The 21,929-nt window shown below is 38.5% G+C and overlaps 1 protein-coding gene across 2 annotated transcripts in view; it reads right to left on the bottom strand.

Annotated features, from left to right (window-relative positions):
• The window catches only part of MTMR7 (myotubularin related protein 7), a 44,998-nt gene continuing 23,093 nt past the window's right edge, over window positions 25–21,929 (bottom strand). Inside the window, exons 7-14 of one of the 2 annotated variants that reach the window (XM_021396136.1) lie at window positions 18,787–18,919; window positions 14,710–14,819; window positions 10,470–10,595; window positions 9,731–9,780; window positions 8,109–8,309; window positions 7,069–7,209; window positions 4,110–4,236; window positions 25–3,679 (exon numbers count right to left, since the gene is read on the bottom strand). In XM_021396136.1, the coding sequence (XP_021251811.1) occupies window positions 3,323–3,679; window positions 4,110–4,236; window positions 7,069–7,209; window positions 8,109–8,309; window positions 9,731–9,780; window positions 10,470–10,595; window positions 14,710–14,819; window positions 18,787–18,919 (1,245 nt within the window). In that variant the 3' untranslated portion in view covers window positions 25–3,322. The remainder of the gene's footprint in view (window positions 3,680–4,109; window positions 4,237–7,068; window positions 7,210–8,108; window positions 8,310–9,730; window positions 9,781–10,469; window positions 10,596–14,709; window positions 14,820–18,786; window positions 18,920–21,929) is intronic. The other variant, XM_021396137.1, reaches the window with a different exon arrangement.

Genomic DNA, 21,929 nt, shown 5'->3' with positions numbered 1-21,929 from the left:
ATACCTGGCGCCTTCTTCATTAAAATAGGTTTTGAAAACCCATACTGCAGCTCTAGTTAATGCTTTTTTAAATGTTTTGGCTTGGTCAGATAGCCATAGAGACCAAATTTATATATAGTAATAAGGTACAAAGACAGCCTGTATACCGGTAATAAGCGAATACCATAACACCGTAAGAAAATGACTGCAATTTTTAGTCACTGAAAACAGTACATGGCTCAGAATACTTCAGCAACCAGTAGACTTAAGAACAAGTCAGTCCTTGCTTCAATTCAGTCACCGGTTCTAGTGAATCAATAAAGTTTAGTTAAATTCTTCTATAGAATGCTTTGTATTAGAAAACCAATAAATTTTAAAATAGTATTATTTGCTGGCTTCTGGTGCCTTATTGGCAGTCAAAAATAATATAAGTTAAATGCTTATTTTAGTATTCTTTTCTGTCTCCCAGCTCTCTGGCAATGTTTCTGGCCTTTCTCAATACAGGTTTGCTGTACTCCTGGCGAAATTCTTATCTTCTTGACAAAGGCCACTTCTTTGTTATTTCCGTTTTAATTATTGTATTATTTGTGTTAACAAACATCTTTTCTTCCTATGTAAACTTACTTGACCTTACCTTCGAAGAACGTAGTTTGCCCCCTCACTTAATTTAAGGAAGAGCTTTCCTCCCTCTTCCTTGCTTTTGGTGAGATCCTTCCCTCTAAGCTGTTCCCTCCAACTTTTTTCATCTTATTTCTCAGCTTTTCAGAATCAATTACCAATTTACTAGCTTTGTAGTAGTTCATAGTGTGGTTTTCACACCCTTTGTATTCTGCATTCCCTAGAAAAATTGAAGGGATGTAACAGATTGCCATGTAAGAAACTCAAGTCAATTGATAGCAGCTTAAACAACTTGATTCAAGTGTGAAAAACAAAAAGCCACCTTGACCTCAGTGACAAAATGCCTGAAGAATCGTATTACAAAAATCAGGAGGGCAAACCTTAATTTCATCCAGGATTATGAAATAACGTAACAATCTGTACATGACCTAAGTATTTATTTGGAAGTGTTTCTCACCACTGATAATGTCACAAATACATAACATTGCAATGAAAACAATAGTAATTAATGCAAAATTCCAAGGATTCAAAGACGCATCACAGCAGACTGCTAAGCAGAAACTTCATTTAAAAGTTAGTATGTCAATATTTCAGGTGTAAAGCTAGTTACAAGGAATTGCATAAGCGACATGAAGATAGTACTTTAAGTTTGCATATATTCCTGTTCTGCATTTGTTTCTAGGCATGTCTAATACGGTACAATACCATGATATACAATTCTACATTTTAAAGATGTGAAATAATATCACCCAGTCTCAAACTCATTTTTAGGAAGAAAAGTTGTACAAGTACTGTTTTCAATGCTGACTTCACAGCATGTTTCTTTACTTTGAGAAAACCAATTCAAAACCTCTTTTAATACTGTAAATTTGACAGGCTACGTTCAAAATATGAAATATTTTTAAAAGTACAATTAAAATCAGGATATTCATTTATTAAAAAGCCATGAAGATTAAAAACTAGAAGGCTGTAGATTCTCAGCAGCGTGTGATTTATCAAAGCCCTATTTTTAATTGAATGACAGTGATTTATCAAATTGAGGACTGGCCTCCCCAACACAACAGTAAGATAAATCTCGCTGTTCAGAAACAGTTACTTCCTTAAGAGGATATTAATAATACTGAAGTTTAGCTACTCATTTTTAATAAGAAGTTCTTAGAACAAAATGAAAGGACATCCCACAAAAGCAAATGTACTAATAAAATCTGAAGCTTCTAAATTGAGGTATATTTATATAATTCAGCCCGTAAATCTGTACTTCAAGGAGAAGTACAAAGTGCAATCAAAGTAAACTTAGGTTACTACCGTGCTTTGCTTTACTGGAGCTCGTTACCACATCATTGCCTCCAAGCCAGTAGGAGCAGACACAAGAATTATATTTTTAACTGCTTGCTTTAATAGGAGGGGGGAAAAAAAGACTTGGAAACACTACAGCTTGCTCTGGAGGCCTTTTAGTGTGTTTCAAAACATCCTAAGTGGTTTACTTCTATATCTGTGATTAAGAAAACTATTGTACCTACTGTTGAAAATTATAAAACTAAACTTGCAGTTTTATTTTCCATTGTGCTGTTCTACTCCATCTTTAATATTAGAAAAGAAAAAATTCTTTGAATTAGTCATTTTCTTAAATTAGCATTGCTATGCTCTTTTGAGGTTGGCAAATGCTAAAAGGAGAAATTTTGTGTGCAGATAAAAACATCTTGGTTTTGTATTTTGAACAGTAAAATTTGGAAGAAATATTCTTCATAGGAATTACTGTATGGCAGTAACCTTTCTTTAATTCTGAATTTAGAGCAGTGCTTTCATAGATGATTTTTATGAGTGAGTTTGGACACCTTATCGGCTGTACAGTGTATGTGTCTTACTCCCACTGAAATAACATTGATGAATAGGAGGCAAAATAAACTGAGACACAGGATTTTTATTACGTTTAGAATTTTACGGCCTAACATCTTTCATTTTAAAGAAATTCTTTGCCACAAAGATTGTTTTAAGTATTGTTAAACTGATTGAAGTTTTGCTCACAGAAATTTCTGAACTTTCAGGGCTAGCTGAGAATCAAGTATAAATGGGATGCAGTCATGTGCAGCAGCTGCTGCTTACTAATTAATACAACTTTGAGCTCAGTGCTGCATTCGTTCCCTTAAGCAAGCATGTTCGTTTGCCAGGTTTACATTGCCTTAAAGGGCTTGTAGTAGGAGAGAATGGAAAATAGTTGTTGGAGTTCAAAAAAATAACACTGCTCATGGGGAAAAAAAAAAATATATATATATACTGTATGTCCAAAGGCAAAAAAACTATAAAAATAAGTTTTGACTAATTCACCAGTAAGCCTAATGCTAATGAATCTTCAACTTTGTCCATATATAGAGTGCTTTGGAATTTCGTATTTTTGGAGAATAACTATTATTTTGTATAATAAATAATTATGGAAATGTACAGAATAAGGAATAACTATGTGCAGCATTGATAAAGTGAAAAGAAACACCACACTGGCTTAAATAAATATTCATAACATCAGAGATTACCTTTTGTTAGCATTATGTCTTAAAACTAATAGTGGCTTGTTCTGCTTAGTCTTTACTTACATAATTGCACAGTTCCCTTTCTTTGGATTATTTCTTCAGGCCACAGACAATTCCCATTCTTCAAACTTCTTAAAAGTTGTCACTCCAGACCATGAAGGACTCAGCTGCATCTAGATCCTTGCTGCTGCAATGGCATTTCAGACTGCCAGGCATACAGCTTCATCTGAATCCTTGCCACTGTCTTCACTAGGCAAGCAGCCACCCCCACTTGGGGACCTACAGCTTAAGTCTTCCACCCCAGACTCTTGGTCACTGTTAGCTGAGAGGTCAGGATCAGAGCTTTTCAGGTTGTCCTGTGTCAAAATCAAAGCTGAATCTTCTTCATCCCCTTGTGAAGGGCTCCGGGATGGGAATGATTTCAGATCATTGCTGTACTCTTGGGGAGTGTTAGCTAAGCTGTTGTTGAAAGCAGAAAGCACTAACTCCTTGCTTCGGTCTTGCTGCTTACTGACTGTATTACCATTTAATTGCAATTTTTGAAGATTTGCCAGTCTCTGAAATAAAGGACAGAGAATATATTACGTGCACACATTTAGGACTCGGTTTTAAGTGAAGAGTTTGAAAAACAAAGAAAAAGAAACTAAGTTAACAGCTCAACCCAAGTGGCACCCTATAAACCTGCCTATTTGTGGAATATGGAAATCGCACAATGCTGTCGCAAACATGTGGAACTGAGTTATAGAATGACATAAAATTTCTTTCAGGAATAGTGTTTGTGCACCAACACAGGTGATTTTTTTCTTAGAGAAAGAAGTCTACCTTTGTGTCTTATGGATGCCAAAATCAAAGCATTTGTAGTGATTTGTGTGAGGACATGGACAATCCAGAAATGGATATGGCATTTAGGAGATTATTCCACATGTGGAGCTGGGTTTCATTTGCCATTAGATCTGAATGTCCCAGACTTTAATAAGTGTTTATTACCTCTCCTAAGACTGCCAGCTCTTCTTCCAGCTGTTGAGTCTCCTCCTTCACTGCCATCAGATAATCAGTGACTGACTGTCGAGGATGCAGCCCCTTTTCAAAGCGGTTGTACATACCACTCCAGAATCTGAAATTGATGGGGAGGTCAGTAATTTTGTGAGATGGCCTCAGAAGACTTAAATACATGCATTTTTTTCAGCCTTTTTTTTCCAGCTGTTGTTGGAGTGTGCACACATGTTCCCTACATTCTTTAAATATTTGGTAAGGTTTATGGCATATTTACATTGGGTCTGTGATGAAGATGCAAAGACACATAGAGCTTGAACCACTTCTTATACACATCAGAGAGAAAGGTGAATGACTTAGATCATACAGCTCTGGGTGGTCTGATTCAAGCTTTCAGCAATTCAGGACATAATGGATAAGCAATAGCACAGCTAATCAGAAGAACAAGTATCCTCCAAGAGTAATGCAGACTTTTGCTACAGTACTTTCTTGTTCTGTTTACACTGTATGCACTTCAGAGCATTGAGCTATTTTCCATCCTTAGGAGAAAAGATCTCAAACTCGTCTGTAGCTTGCTGCAGCACTCTTCTGTTTTCCCCAGAGCACAGGGCCAGAACCTGACTTTGCAAGCATAAGTAGTTCACCAGACAGGTTAAGTAACTGAGAGACCTGCCCTTGAATGCAGCAGCCCAGCCAACAAGCTATTATTCCTGTCCTAATAGTACATTATTTAAGTCACATTCCTCCCTAAGTTTATCATCTGATAGCTCATGTTTGGAAATCCTCACGCAACCAAGTAATTCAATTAAGTTCAACTGGATTACTCATCCAGTGGAGTATCAGTACTTCTTTTATAAATCTCACTATACCAAAGAATAAGATTAATGCCTATTTTTAAACTGTTTTAAAATGGCTATGATCTCGGACAGCAGACATGAAAAACTCAGTTCCTGCTATTTAGTGTATTTATTTTAGCAAGTGATTTTACTTGCTATTTGAAAACAAGCTAATTGGTTTTGCTTAAGTTGGGTTTTTTTGTGTGTATTTCTAATCAAGTTGGCCTTATGTTAAGATTAATGGCACAATTAATTACTTGAGTCAGGATGCCAATACCAGTATTTCAAAAATAATTAGGTATTGTTAAATTCTGAGAAAAACTTAAAAGTATACACAACAGGTTTTATTTGATATTTAAGTATAATGACAGCATGGAGAAAGTCTGCCTTTTGTTTCTTTTTCCTGAATGCTTGGTTTAATTGCTTAGCTATTAAACTGTATCAAATTATCACTGCAAAATCTCAAATGAAAGAAGTGTAAACAAATTTAAATTTAGAAAACATTGATGATAACAGAACTGAAATAGCTCCTTCTCAGTGGAAGATGTGAGTAACCACAAAATTAGGACACACCATTATCAATATAGCTCTAATCTTAAGCTTCTTTTCAGACTAATACTCTGCTGTGGAATGCTACAAAGGTGTTGGCTTACTATGAGCATGCAAGGAAGAGACACATTGCATTTGAACCTGAATTCAATCTCCATACATTTTCTTATGGAATCATAAATGCAAAGGCATTATGTTCTGTACTAACACATCTGTGACTGTGTGCTCCTCCCTCCCCCAGCCTCCTCCTTTGGCTTGGCCGTTACGCCCAAGGCCTTGCTTTGTACTGATAACACTGTCCTGCTAGACACTATGACTATGAGCCAATCATCTTACCCCATAAATAGCGAGCAGCCTGAGAGCCCTTCGAGCGCTAATTCTCACAACCAGGCTGCATGTGATCTCCCCATTTCCTTCTAAATATTGAGAAGCTTGAGTGGCTGTAGTCACAGGGTGGATTATGTGGAGTAATTATTGGAGATAACTTATTGGGATATTTCCATCTTAAAAGAAAAGTGTTGAAGAAACCTCCAGGGTGGAATGCAGCAAATATGCAAGGAGTCTGTTCCTTGATAGTTCCCTCAGGAACATAAAAGCTGCAAACCTTACATTGTTAGCAGTGCCAGAGGAACTTGGTGTGCTGACTAACAGATCCAGCACAAAGGGTGGAGTGAGATCTAAAACTCAGCAGCCAGACTCTGTGACAAGATCACAGGGATGGAAACATGGTAGTTCTATAGAACTGATAAACCACATAGTAGTCATCTTAAGTTGGCAGCTTTTCAATTTTCTGTTGCTCAAATCCCAACAAAGATAGGTATGATTAGAGTCTCTAAAGCACCACTTGACAGTAAGAAGATAGTATAGAAATGACATAAAAATGGCTTAAGAAAGAAGGAGTTTGGGAGAAGATACTATTGCAGACGAGTCAGGAGGAAACCACTAGCTTCTGGGACCAGTCGTCTGGCTAAGCCTCTCTTCCTCCCCTGCAAAGGGACACCTATTGGGTAAGGTTCATGCACTCAGTTCTTCCCCTGGGAAGCTAAGAAATCTCTATGGATTTATACTATAGTTTAATAGATCTGCGATCAGCTGTATTACTCACATTATTAGAACTTGCACATGCTCTGCAGACAGTGTATTTATCACTGGAAATTCAAAAGAATCTCATCCACCAGGATCCCCAAGTCCTTCTCCACAGGGCTGCTCTCAAGGAATTCTTCCCCCAGTCTGTATAAATACCTGGGATTGCCCCAGCCCAGGTGCAACACCTTGCACTTGGCCTTGTTGAACCTCATTAGGTTCACATGGGTCCGCTTCTTCAGCCTGTCCAGGTCCCTCTGGATGGTTTCCCTTCCCTCCAATGCATTGACTGCACCCCTCAGCTTGTTGTCATCTGCAAACTTGCTAAGGGTGCACTCAATTCCATCATCTATGTCATTGATAAAGATGTTGAAGACGTTGTACAAGTTCATTCAAACGCAATTGGACCTGTAGCGCCAAAGTGTGTATTAACCCTTTAACACAACAACATCCTACAATTCTCAAAGGCAAGGAATATTACTTACTTGTACAAGAAGTTGCAGGGAGCCATCTGTGGGTGCAGGGTTCCTCGGGTTTGACTGTGATCTGGTCTGTACAAAGGATTGAGGTAATCTGCACGATTTTTCCACAAGTGAGCCCACAATGAATATGTTCGTTCTTGGATTCTGAAAAAATATAGTCAAGTATATCAACATCCCTAGCATGCTTCAGGTATTAATAAAGCTCTGTTAAGGCATTCTAGTGCTCCGTTTATAGTCAGCTTTATACTTCCTTAACAGAATTAGATGTAAGTTATAAGTATATGGAGGCCTTGGTGAAACTGGAGGGAGTGATTTATAACTCGCTGGTAGTATGCGGTTGGTAATCCTGATACCTGTATGAATGCTAACTGGCTGCAGAGGCTGAGTAGTCATTTGTTGTCTCTACTCTGAGTTAAATTCAGCCATGTTAGGGCTTATGACCATGTCACCTGGCACTGACAGTTGCTACACAAAATAACCTTTACGAAAATAATCTTCACAAAATGATACTTTTCAAGGGAGGATCATGCTTCTGTCAGGCAAAGAGACTTTCTGCTTCTTTTTAAGGTTCCACATGATGGGTCACTTTTTATGTGGATCACAAAGAGTGGGTCATGGACACAACCTACACTATACAATGGTGGAGTTGAGTTTTGGCCAGGAAGCATGTAGAGCTGTAGACAAAGGCAGGCTAGAACACAGAAGAACAGTGACTCTTAAACTGAGAACTTAACTATGGTTAAAGTCATCATCTGTTGTTTTTCTTTTCAGAGCCATGTTGACAGTTTGCCTTATATGTTGTGGCTAAGATCTAATGCTCTCATCAGTTCTCACTAATCCCTGTCATGCACACCATGGATTATAGTCACAGCAGAGACCCACTGCAGAGGATCAACTTTTTTGGTATTAATCTGTGTCACTAGTAGATGACAGCCAGGAATGTTACACTGCACCTTAAGCTGTATGAAAACCTGTACAGCTTCAATACAGTAACACCCACAGACCTTGACAGAAATAAATGACTTAAGAAAAGGCCTTCTTACTTCAGCTCTCGTCTCTCCTTCTGGCTGTTACACAGGAAATTACCAAACTGGCAGGAATAGATGTGATGTTGTATGTGAATCAGGAATCTCTCATTGAACTCAAAGGCACAAGGAAACTGTTCCATTAGCTGCCAGACACACTCGATGAACTGGTCAATAACAGGGGATATCTCCTTTGGATCTCCATCTAAATTGCCATACCTAAAGCAAGGCAAGAAACATTCAATTATAACACGAAATCCTCTAGGAAAACTGAGTTAACACTGGTGAAAACAACACTCATTTGCAGCATACAAGCTATATTAATTTCTAAAATCCCAACCACAAGTATATTTTCACTTACAAGACTCATGAAGTAGAAGGAAAGCAGAACTTATCAAATAGGAACAAAAGACCTTTACAGGTGTTTTGTTGCCTCACAGCTAATTACAGCTGGCTGCTGCATAGCCATGTTTCAATGTTATTAATAGACAGTTGTGCCACAGCAACAGAAGTCATCATAAGAATAACTGCAGTGACTTTAGCAAGCTATCCTGGACAGGCTCTCAATGATAGACCACTGCCAGACCCAGAAAACAGAGCAGGAGACAAAATGAATAACCTCAGGAAATAGTTTAATAGTTTAAAGCTGCCTTCTCTTAGTGACATTTTTAGAAAGTGGGAAATTCTTTACATGCTACTGTATCTATCAGGTGAACAGGAAACTTTCTATATCTGTAAAACTGTCTGTTGGAACCACTTGCAGTAGGGGACCTTGAAGAACAGAAGCCTGAAATATAAAACACAAAAGTAAAACAGTATTTTATAAGCCCATCTAATAGGAAGAAGCATTTTTAATTATTCTGTTTGTCTAGCATATATAGTGTGTATATATATATATATATACACGCATACAAACATGATGCACGTATGTCAACACTGTGAAAATCCATCAACATCTAAAATTGAAACCTCTACTTCTGCTGGAATTTCACAGGTGTTGTGACATCGCACAGATTTCCTGAAAAGTTGTTTTTTTTAACTAGAAGATAAATTTATACTCATATCAAGCAACATTATGTTACAGATGCCCAAGATAACTTGTCAGGTAAAGGAAATCGGAAAGTCATATATTTGGACATTTCTGAGCAAATGTTGCTGTTTTCATCAGAAACAAAGCACAACAGGAAAAGTATATCTTAGTTAATTGTAGGCGTGTCTATGAGTTATCTATTAAGTACTATCCTGAAAGATGGATGTTTTCCTGAGCAGAGACTGAAGTGGGAAGTCTTGGCACTCCTGAGAGATCTGCTGGGTTCCAAAGGCATTTTACAAGCCACACGATTTTTCTCTCACATGCATCTCTCGGTGCTCATAACAACTGCAAGACCAGCACTCAGTATTCCCAACAGCAATCTTTGAGTGCGTATGTAAGAAATATATGAAAAAAAAAAAAGTAAAAATATTTCACTTCAATTTTTCCAGGCAGCTAAAGTATATAGTGGGAGAAAAGAATGTGGTGATATGCTTAGGGCATTTTGTTGATATGCTCTGAATGACAACAAGTAAAGTTAAATTGGAATGGCAGTGGATAATGACATCATGAAATATATATAGAGAGAAAAACATTAGCATGTCCTTACCTGTGGTTAAATTTGTGACCAAAGGAAACCCAGTCTTTTTCAATTAGAACCTAGAATGAGAATATTGCCTTCAGTGTACTGGAGCAGAGCTGACACACGTTGAAGCAGGCAGAAGAATGGTGTAAACAAGCAGTACTGGAATCTCAGGTAATTTTCAGTATAAGCAGAAAAGTGACAAGCAAGATATGATGTAAGCAAGCAGTACTGGAATCTCAAGTGATTTTTACAGTAAGCAGAAAAATAATGAGCATTGCACACCACTGCCAACTCAAGAGAAAGTAGCATTCTTGACTGATGCCGGTAGGATGACAGTATTTCAGCATAACTTATATTAGTTTAATTCTTCATTTTCTAAAATAGAACCTAACCACGTTTCAAACCTCTTCTTAATATATACCCATTACCTTAACCACTAATGCTCGTTTGCTTTGAAAAGAAACGGATTTTTCAACAAGCTTGCTCATTGCAATCTAGTGTCTAGGGAGCACACGTTTTTGACACTCACAACTTCACAATCCCTGAAAACAAATATAAACTCTTGCTTGCACAAAAAAAATCCTTAGGGCTGCAAGAAAGTTTTTCGGTCAAAGTTAGGGAAAAAAAAATAGATGCATACCCATCTGAAAAGGCATGTTCAAGGAAATTTTATTTTCTATTAGAAATTAAATTATTCATCTTAACATTCTCTAAAATGATGCTATAAAATTTTTGTTTACTCTGTGAAAGAGAACCTGCTTACCATGAATCCCTTCATAGTTCTGTAATGCGGATCCAAAAGAAGGCTTGCTACAGAGCAAACCTGGGCTGTTCTATCCCAGCCATCAGAGCAGTGAACAAGCACACTCACACCCTCCTCAGCCACAGCCTGAGAACACAGAAAAAGTCAGAGATTTCACAGGCAGCAGAACGGGAATGGCAAGAGAGGAAAAGTGAGACAGTACAGTAGGAGGGCATTCATTTGGGAACTGGGAAAACTCATTCAATTTTTAATTCCACCACAGACTTTCAGAATGGTATTGAGCACAATTTCTCTCATTTGCAAGGACTTTATCTCATTCTATCCTATGCAACATGGTGGCTGCAGCATCACTTGTTGATGCACCAGTACAGGAGGATATGGGATCCATATCAACAGTGATTGTACTAAAGGAGCAGGTTTTGGGTTACTTTCAGTACTTATAGTGAAGCTGTTTTACCTGCATGGAATAACTAAATATGCTTTTGGGCTATGTAAAAAGAGGAGGAAGAAATAACCCTTTGGCCATATCCAGGATGAAAAAGATCTGGATTACAGCACCTAGGTTCTGGGAACACAGGTGGGACCTAAAAATTGGATCTGGGAACTTGAAGGAGAAGATTATAAAATCTCATTTGTAACAGACGATAGGCATCCTTTCCTGTATTTTAGATGCACTACGAGAATAAGCACATTGAAAAACATGTTGGGTGTTTAGCTATTGTGGAACTTTCAGACGCATACATTTCCAAAATATACTAGCACAGTCTTCTGGAAGATAGCTACACCAGTTCTCATCGCAGAAGGCCTGCTGTGTGCATGAAGATCCAGACTACATGGCTCACAGAACAATTAAAATACATCAGTTGGTCAGAGGGGACAGTTACTTAAAGCCAATTCAGCTACTGCTAATGCTCTCACTCATATATCAGCAACAGAACAGCCATATTTCTGTATGACTCCTATTTTCTCTCCTTGATGAAGATGCCAATAATGGTAATGTCTGCCTCTGATGCCAGGGCTAGCGTGGATATTATCACACCACACTGCATTAAATACATGCTTGTCATGGTTTGGGGCAAAGCCTGTGGCAGTTGTGAACATTCACATCTAATAAGTAGGACTGTAACAATACCTTCAAAGTAAATAACTCTGGAGAGAGAAAACTATTTTATACATAATCCAGGAGAAATGCATAAAGAAGGGATTATACTAAATTCTCCATAGTCCTGTGCTACATAATTTTTGGAACTTGAGAGTTATTTTAAATTCTAAGGAGTTTGGCATTTGTCATTTCTAAGGAGAACTATACTTAGAAAGCAGAGAAATAAAATAGGTTAGAAATGACACTGCTTAGAAAAATAAACATTTAGATTAAATGTGGGCTTAAAAGGGAACAAGGAATAATAATAAATTATCTATGTTTATCTCAAGAGACAAGTATATTCTACTAAAATAGAACTCATGTGGGCAGAAGACCAAAAACTGAGAACTGGGAACAGTGCAAATAAGAACAACGCAAAATGCACGCCCAAGGAAGCATAAGACTAGCTTCCTAACTATATGGACAAAGAATGTATTTTTTCATACATTAATAGTGAGTCACTGAGGAAAAAGCTGGCAAAAGCTAATTAAATTACTTTATGTCTGTAAACCAGTAGTGCTGGGAGAAATACCATGCTTTTATCCTGCACCTAGTGTTCAGGTAAGAAATTACAGCTGCTGAGCAGGAAGAAGCAAGGCAAGAGACACTGACTCCCACAACACTGTCTCCCACAGTATTCTCCTGACAAGCTGGCAGGCTGTGGCTTGGACAGGTGCACTCTTTGCTGGGTAAGGAGCTGGCTGGAGGGCCGAGCCCAGAGAGTGGTGGTGAATGGAGTCAAACCCAGCTGGCGATTAGTCACGAGCGGTGTTCTGCAGGGGTCGGTCTTGGGGCATGTCCTTTTCAATATCTTTATTGATGACCTGGATGAGGGCATTGAGAGCACCCTCAGTAAGTTCGCAGACGACACCAAGCTGGCAGGAAGTGTCGATCTGCCTGGGGGTAGCAAGGCCCTACAGAGGGATCTGCACAGGCTGGATCACTGAGCTGAAGCCAATGGGATGAGGTTCAATAAGACCAAGTGCCTGGTCCTGCACTTTGGCCACAACAACCCTAGGCAACGCTACAGGCTTGGGGCTGAAGCCAATGGGATGAGGTTCAGTAAGTCCAAGTGCTTGGTCCTGCACTTTGGCTGCAACAACCCTAGGCAACGCTACAGGCTTGGGGGAGAGTGGCTGGAAGACTGTGTAGAGGAAACGGACCTGGGGGTGTTGGTCGATGCTTGGCTGACCATGAGCCAGGAGCGTGCCCAGGTGGCCAAGGCCAATGGCATCCTGGCTTGTATCAGAAATAGTGTTGCCAGTAGGAGTAGGGAAGTCATTGTCCCTCTGTCCTCAGCACTGGTGAGGCCCCACCTCGAGTACTGTGTCCAGTTTTGGGCCCCTCACTGCAAGAAGGACACTGAGGCCCTGGAGCGTGTCCAGAGTAGGATGACGAAGCTGGTGAGGGGTCTGGAGCACAGGCCTTATGAGGAGCGGCTGGGGGAGCTGGGATTGTTCAGTGTGGAGAAGAGGAGGCTCAGGGGAGACCTTATCGCTCTCTGTAACTACCTGAAGGGAGGTTGTAGTGAGCTGGGGGTCAGCCTCTTCTCTCTTATAACTAGTGACAGGACGAGGGGGAATGGCCTCAAGTTGCCCCAAGTTGAGGGGAGATTTAGGCTGGACATTAGGAAATAGTACTTTTCTGAAAGAGTGGTCAGGCGCTGGAATGGGCTGTCCAGGGAGGTGGTTGAGTCACCATCCCTGGAGGTGTTCAAGAAATTTTTAGATATAGTGTTGAGAGACGTGGTTTAGTGGGGTTATTGGTGGTAGGCGGATGGTTGGACTGGATGATCTTGTATGTCTTTTCCAACCTAGCTAATTCTGTGATTCTATGATTCTAAGAGAAATAGGCAGTTGCTGAGGAGGGAGATCCATTAAGTTTATCTATATATTCCTATATGGAAGTTCTTGTAAATAAAATGGCCTATACTAAAAAGAACTGTTCAGTTCTTATTTATATTCTTAAAAAATAAGAACAGAACCAGTAAAAGGTGTTGCTCAAGGAAGGAGGTAATAAAAATTAATTAATTAAAATTACTTTTAGTAAATGACAAATATCTGCTTTACTTGAGGTGGGATTAGAAGAAATAATTTCGTATCAAAACTGGCACTTTTTTTTCTGAAGCAGTTACCAAGTATTTAAGAATAGAAGTCACTAGAGAATTTGGCCATTGTAACAGACAGGCATTGATTTAGGAGGTGAATTTAGGTGGTTGCTAAATAACTCAGGGGATAATGTTGATATACCTATAGTACAAATATAGTATGAAGAGGTAGTCATAGAGCAGAAACCTTCAACAAAGAAACAGTGGAGAAGGCAAGGGCAATAGGGAAAGTAGCAGTGACAACCACTGCTAGAGGGTAAAATCACAGAATCACAGTGGCTGGAAGGGACCTCTGGAGATCATATAGTCAAACCCCCTGCTAAATCAGGTTCCCTTCAAGAGGCTGCACAAGAAAATGTCCATGAGGGTTTTGAGCATCTCCAGAGAAGGAGATTCCACAGCTTCTCTGGGCAGCTTGCTCCAGTGCTCTGTCACTCGTGAAGTAAAGATCTTTTCATGTTCAGATGGAACTCCCTGTGCTCCAGTTTGTGCCATTGCCCCTTGTTCTGTCACCTGGCCCCATTCACTTGATATCCACCCATTAGATATTTATAAGCATTGATAAGATCCCCACTCAATCTCCTCTTCTCCATGTTGAACAGCCCCAGGTCTCTCAGCCTTTCCTCACAAGGGAGATCCAGGCCCCTATTCATCTTCGTGGTCTTCAGCTGGACTCTCTCCAGTAGTTCCCTGTCTGTCTTGAATAAGGACATTCAAATATATGGCAATAACAAGACACGGGATAGCAGAGGTTACAGTAGATATGAAATCTTCAGTGCAAAATAACACAAACTTGTTTTTAACCTATTACCAAAATGTCCATGATACAGCACCTAAACATTGTCTCTCCTTGTACGTGAGGCATCACAAGACACATTAGTTTCAGATACAACTTCACTTCAGACAACAAAAGTTACCCACAGAGAAAGAATTTGGTCCTCACTTTCCATATCTTGGTAGTCCAAGCTCTGTTTTCATGTTCCACACTTTACCTTTGCAATAAAGATGCCAGCATCCATAATGGCTTTGATATGTTTCAGCCAGCCGGAATTTTCAAGGCCCCACAGGAAGTCACTCATTGAAGGCGCTTTCATTTCACAAACTGCAAAATAAGCTTAACCTTAAATGCACAGTAAAAATAGGCCCTTATGCTTTCAAAACTTTACCATTACTTTCTCATTCATTTGAGAAAGAGGACTGGCTCTGATTTCACCCAGTACAAACATTTCAGTTAAAAAGATGCTGTTGGGAAGCCTGTAGCAGTCAGTTTAGCAAATACATCCTTTTGAGCAGCGCATGTCTTCCCAATTTTGTTGTGAGCGTAGTTTTCAAACTCTTTAAAGAGAGGGACTTCTATTTAATACTGAGAGCATAGAATCAGAAAATACACACATTTCTGCCATTGGACAGGCAGACAACCACTGAATCATGCCAGAGTTTCCAACCACATTTGCTGGTGAAGCTGAATTAAGAAAGTGCTGTAAGGACAGCCCCACCAAATCCAGCCTTTGGCATCACCACATACGGTGGTGTTTCAGGTAAAGCAATTCACTCAATGGCTCCTTGTCTCTCAATGGAACCTTATTAAAATTTGACATGCAGCCAGGAAACATCACCTAAAGGTGAGGAGAAGTCATAACTCGACAAGGAAAATATTTTGCAGAAAACTTTTCTAGCTTTACGCCGTGTTTAAAGAAAAAAAATATCTCCCAGCTTTCACAGCACTAAATTTCTATCCTACCATATTCAATTGCCTATTTTTTAATATTACAGAGTTTGTCATGTCACAAGAAAGAAAAAAGGCAATTCAAATCTAGATTAGATATATCATTCCAGGAACAAACACCCAGAAATATTTGGCATGATCTGTTCTCAGGAGTGAGATACTAAATTCACCACATAAATAGATTACACATTTATTCTGGTCCATGTAGAATTATACTGTCTCAAAAATTTTAATCGATGAAACTTATTTAAGGAGTACAGTGAAATAATGCCTTTTTTCAATTGAGTTAATGGCTTACATGTGAATTAATTATGTCTTACTATGTCTCCAAACATCTTCTAAAATGCTCAGTTAATTTTGACCAGTGGAAAAAATTCCATTTCTTTCAACATGACCAAAATTTCCTTTTCCAGGACAAATTCAGAGTTTATATCACATCTGAGTGTATCCAACTGTCCTCACTCTTTTTAATTCAGAAGCGAAATAGCCTAATGTGTCCATGTGAAATCTTGCAATCCTTGTGCATAGGGTCTCTTCCAGATGGTGATTTTAAAAGTCATTTTTGAAGGGATTTATAAAAATGCATAGATAGCAACACTGAGAGCAAACAGCTTTTCACATGATTAATGCTTCCGTGCAGATGGAAGCATGACCAATTAGTAGCTGAATTCTGACTGAAGCTGCTGTCTCTGTTTACAAAAGTCCAAGGTAAAGCTAAATAGTGCTTTGCTCATTCCCACTACCAAACTGGAATCAATATTTACCTACCACTCTACTGAGCAAAGTTCAGTCTGTTCTAAACTAAAGGCACACACTATATATCATTTTCATGATTTTGGCTACTGATCTGGACCTTAGTACTGAGTTCAGATATGAATTCCTAAGGGAAAAAGGCATTTCTGTCTCAATAGAAAAAAAAAATGGTACCAGCATGAAAAAAAAAAAAAAACAAAACAAAACTTGGTACCCTTTTCCCAGCAGAACAAACAAACAAACTCACTTGACAGCAGAATCTGGGAGAAATAAGACCTCCTGCACCCATGCCATGGGAAAGAGCATAGGATGGGCACAGGAAAATCAAGAGCTTGTGGGCAGAGGTCGTCACAAATACCAGACAACAGGTGTTTTCAGTCTTTCTAGTGAGAAGTTCTTGTACCACACTTCCTTCTAATACTAAGAATTATGTCAAGGAAGTTGTGCACGGGATCAAAATTAGCACAAGGGCCTTCACATATACCTCTCTTTAAAGAGTAATATTCAATATTACACAAAGCAGTACAAGGCAGCAGAGAAAACAGTAAAACAGTTGTTTCCTGGAAGGAAATTTCAGCAGCTTGAAAAGCATTTTTCCTCCATATGAAAGTGAAATCCCAACTTTTTTGTCTATTCTAAAAAAAGATTCATTACCCTACCAATTTAATATCACATTTAATAATTTATATTTTAATTTACTAAAATTGTTAAGATTAATATGCTATACAGGAACAAAGTCATGTTAACGTTAATAGAAATAAAATAATTAGAATTAAAGTCAAAATCACAAATGGAAAAAAAAAGAGAAAAACTGTCTGGCACGTTACATGAGAAAAGCCCTACTCCTAGCATCACCTGTGTTCTGAAAGTCATAAGATTCAGCAAAAGTCTCAAGTCTCACAGACTTCACTTCTTTAATTTCTGATCTAACAGTCAGGTCTCTAAATATGAGACTTCAATGCAACAAATATAAATCCAACAGAAAAACAAAACAAAACAAAGGTATTTGCAACAGATGCTCGGAAGTTCTGCCCCCAAGCAACATTGTTTCATTTATTGGGAATTAGGTTGTTATCTCTCCGTTTGGGCCAGAAGCCCAGCTCATGAACTTCTGGCTCTGAAATAATACACAGCACTATTGCGTGCAGCCAGGCTGGTTGTTTACTGCTTCAACCTTGCTGGTCTCAAGCTGAGCAAACAAAGGAATGGGTTTGTTCAGCTGACCTCTATTCTAGCCAAACAAGGCTTTGCAGATTGCTAAAAAACCTTCTATTTTTCACCCTGAGACCTTACGTCTCAAGGAACTAAGCAAGAATACACCATGATGTACTAAACAGACGTTAACCTAAAGTATTATGTAGGTCTGAGTACGCTCACATCTGTAATGCAGAGAGCAATGATGTGCCAAGAGCCTTCCTCCTTCACCTGAACAACATAGTTACTGACCAGGGACCACAGAAGTCCACTCAGACTGACTTAGAAACATTTGAGATCAAAGAGGACAGGAGAAAGTACATTCCTGTTCCTGCCTTCTTTGTTAGTCCCCGTGGGAGGGCAGAACTCTGCAGAGACACTACATCTCTCGAAAAGCAGTAACTACATCAGCGCTTCACTGGGGAGTGGGCAATTCCTCTTGGGATGGCCCATCTCTACAGGAAATGAGGAGCAACAAGAGACTGTTCACATGCATCAGACTTCGCTTCTGGTTTTCATAAATTGCTCTTATTTGGGAACAGAACACATCTCTCCCTATGGCCTTCTTAGATCTAAAATTCACATTTGCACATGGACGGTGGGGTACATAGAATAAAAGGGTATGGGTGGAGCACCAAGCCAAGGATAGCTAGCTCATGCTGGTTTAGGAGATGAACATTCAGAAATCTTTTGTTGATGATGTACATGAAGTAAATACTGAGACTGTGTGGGCTGGAATGTTCATTTATTATTTGCATGTTAAAAATCAACAAACTAACTGTGGGTCAAGGATGGCTAATTTATCCTTACCCTTTTCCAAGAAGGCCTCTAAACAGTAATGTAACTCAAATAATGAATGGCAGTACAGATGTGCTGCTTTATACACTAGGTATTTATAAAACAATTATTATTAATTTGTGCAGGATTATGAAGGTGTTCAAGGGTTATACATATTGATATTTCATAAATAGCCCTTATATGACATGCTCTATACCGAAAATGTATAAATCTCTGTTAAAATTAAAAGTGCAAAGACCAAAGAAAAAAAAAATATCTCAAGCAGTTATGTTTTGATATTGTTTTTTTAAAGTCTTTTTTAAAGACTTTTTAAAAGTCTTCTGTGTTTTTCACCACCATCATAGCCAGATACAAGCAATTTTTTCATTGTACCATCAAACTGTAAACCACAAAGGAGGAAGCAGTAACAATAAGGTATTGAAGTCAAATTACATTTGTCAGTAATGTAAGTTTTATCTAGGTTTTACTCATGAAACAGGGTGTTTTCACAATTAGGAAAACACCTCTAAATGTAACGATGAACCATGGTACAAGTCCATGAGCTAGCAGGTAAAGTTTTCTTTTATTACTGATTTCAGTAATTAAAGAACAGTAATACCTTCAAGCATTTTCTGCAGACTATTTCTCATGACATGGATGTTCTCAATGCCTATGAATTGAAACTTTATGTTGGAGTAGTTGTCTTCATTTTCATATCCCTTCCCTGCTGCTCGGTTTGCCATTGCGTTGAGCTGAAAAAATTAGGGAAACTGGATAAAAACAAGTATAGAGAAGATTCTTTTCAAAACAAAACTCATGGTCTACTGCAATAAATCAGTTATTTTAGTCAGGTGCAAGTAGGAAACATTTATCACCATGTCAACACAACTAATCTGGCATCGGGAATCTGTTTACAGTATATTGCAGTATGCTGGGTCACTAAGGCTCTGATCTTTATTTCACATTGAGTGCTAACTCAAACACACAAAAAAACCCACAACTTACACAAGGCTCTTTTGCAAGAGCAAAGAGTTTTTAATTTGCTTTTAAAGGGCTATTTTGATTTGAGGACAGCACTGTTTACTAGCAGAATATACCCAGAAGGTGGCAGTGTCTTATCTGTCATGCCACTGTCCCATGGCATACACGCCCTGTGATGCTTCCCAGAACAGATCAGATCACCCAAAAGTTGATAAGCTTCCTTTTCTGATGCCTAGAATAATACAGAAAGAGTGACAGTAGTTTTCCCAAGATTACAGTGTCTTGGTTCCAGTTGAAGAAGACCACAAAAAACCTGAATTTACAAAATTACCACAAACAGCTTCATCTGCAGTGCAGCACTATCAAATATTTTGCCATGCTTCAGAAAAACAAACAAACAAACAACAACAACAACAACAAAAACCACATTGAAATGGAAGCTGGATTTTTAACAAATTCTGCAGAGCCTTTGAACTTCACAATAAATATCAAGGTACCAGGAGTAACAGAGTTGTCAGCATCACAAGGCCTCCGTGTCTCTAAGCTCAAGTAACAAATTCTGTTCAGGAAAGATCTCATATTTATATAACAATGGACATTGCACATTCATAATGAAAGGCATCAACAAAGCTTTTGGGGACATCTGGGGAGGTATCACTTGGACAAAATGATGTCTGGCCAATGTTCATGAAAAATCAAAAGGAAGGAAACTCCTTTTCCAGTCTGTTTCCTAAGATAGCAGGAAGCATTATTGATTTGCTGATTCTGTGGTTGCTTCTGAAGTTCACAATCATATACTTCAGTACTCAGCTAAATTCTAATGTAAAATGTGAAATAGAGTTTTCTCTCATTTCTCTCAGCATTTTCTAAGACATCCATTTCCTTGAGTAGAACAGTAGAACTAAGCAACAGGAATACATAGTTACATTTGTGGAGGAAAATTAGGAATTGAAACATTGAATGAACATCATCATAACACTGAAGAAACTATAAAGATAGGAAAATAGTAAAAAAAAAAAAAAAAAAAAAAAGACGGCATTTTTCATTTACTCAACTCTTGTGTAAAAATTCTTTTAGCCTGTAGCTTCCAATAAAGGAAAAAGTGAAGGGAAAAAAAACACCATAAAATTCTAGTCTATCAGTTGATGGGTTGCTGATCTTTTTGGTGGTCAACAAACAACTAAAAAAACAAACCACCGCCTGTGAACAGCATGCCATTTAAGGACAGAGTACTCAGCGTGACTTGCTAGAAAGATTAAAATTATCTGTTGACTCGTAATCTTTCTCTTTTGAAGCACACACCAGTGCTCTAATATTATATTATAAGCAACATGAAGATCTCTCTCCTGACAAAAGTACATAGCTTCAGGAGGAAAAATCTGTATGCATGAATAAGTCACCACGAAATCCAGAAGCTCTAAATGAAACACACCTAGCGCTTAACTGACCTAATCCTCAGCAATGCACATGCTATAAACTGTCTCTCCTCCAGCAGAGCAATTGTATCATATAAATCCTTCATTAAAAAGAAATCTGAAGTAGACTTCTTTAAAGTAAATAAATATAAGGTCAAATTTGCAAGGCTTTCTAACACTCATTTATTTTAAATATTATCAGTTGCCAAACTTTGCAGCTGCCACAATATTTACTAACAATTTTTCCACATCACCTATCCAAATTCCATCTGCTGCTCCTAAAGCAGCTGTTTTTATTCTCTAAGTTGTGTCTGTCCCCGCTTAATTTCTGTGAATATGAAAACACAATCTCTAAAGGGAACAGATCTCATTGTCAGATTTCCTGGCATCTTCTTTAGTGTGGAGGGTAACAAAATTCTTTCTTTTTAGGAAGATTAATCAAGCTAATTTGCTTCGCTCATAAGTTTAAATTGATTTCTTCCGTAAACATAGGGAAGAAGGAGAAAATGAAGACGATATCCAAAGTAAAACCTCTGTGCTTGTCATCCTGGTCTAGTTAAATGTAGTGGAAACAAAGATTCCCTCCACAGGCAAATCTTTTGTTTCAAAGATTAGCAAGCACAAGGGACAGCACACAAAATGCACCTAGGAATGCTGGATTCAAGGGTCTGTCAGTATTCATCATCTTCACAAGAAATCGGTCCTGGTGAGAAAAAAAGGCAGGTCGCTTTCCTAGAGCAATGGACCAGACTTGGTAACTTACATTTGCATTTATTCCTCAGGTAGAGCCAGGAGCAGTTTGCACAGGGACCTATCACTGCATACATGCTCCAGGGCTAAACATGCCTCAGGAGTTGCACAATTGTAACAAGGCTGCATTTGGCACCTGCGATCACAGGAGCTTTTAGAAAAATAGCTCATTCTTCTAGACAGAGATCAGTAGGAATCTATGTATCCAGATTTCTTGACATCAGAACTTTTTCCAGAGAAATTCAATGAAAACCAAACTATCTCCATCTGCTGACTAGCTCTTGAAGAAGCTAGTGTTGATGGAAATATGCAGTTGTTTGTGACAGACTAAGCCAATTTTACTTCCTCCTCCTAAAGTAGAAGCTTTTTTCACTGCTCACAGGAGGTGTCTCACCAAAGTAATTTACTAGGAAAAGTTTACAGGATTGGAGCTTCCTGTTATTACCTTGCAAAACATCATTAATAGTCAAGTCACAAAGTATTTCTTAATAATTCCCATCAATGAGAGACCTATTTAATGAGAGAAGAGTACCAAAGCCAGGAAACATTATGTTGTAACTATTATCACACATAGAACAACTGTCAGCCAAGCATTATTTAGGTATCCAGGTCTGCA

The sequence above is a fragment of the Numida meleagris genome, chromosome 4 (assembly GCF_002078875.1).
Source record: "Numida meleagris isolate 19003 breed g44 Domestic line chromosome 4, NumMel1.0, whole genome shotgun sequence".
Taxonomy (NCBI): Eukaryota; Metazoa; Chordata; class Aves; order Galliformes; family Numididae; genus Numida; species Numida meleagris.
This window is presented reverse-complemented; position numbering and strand designations above follow the sequence as displayed.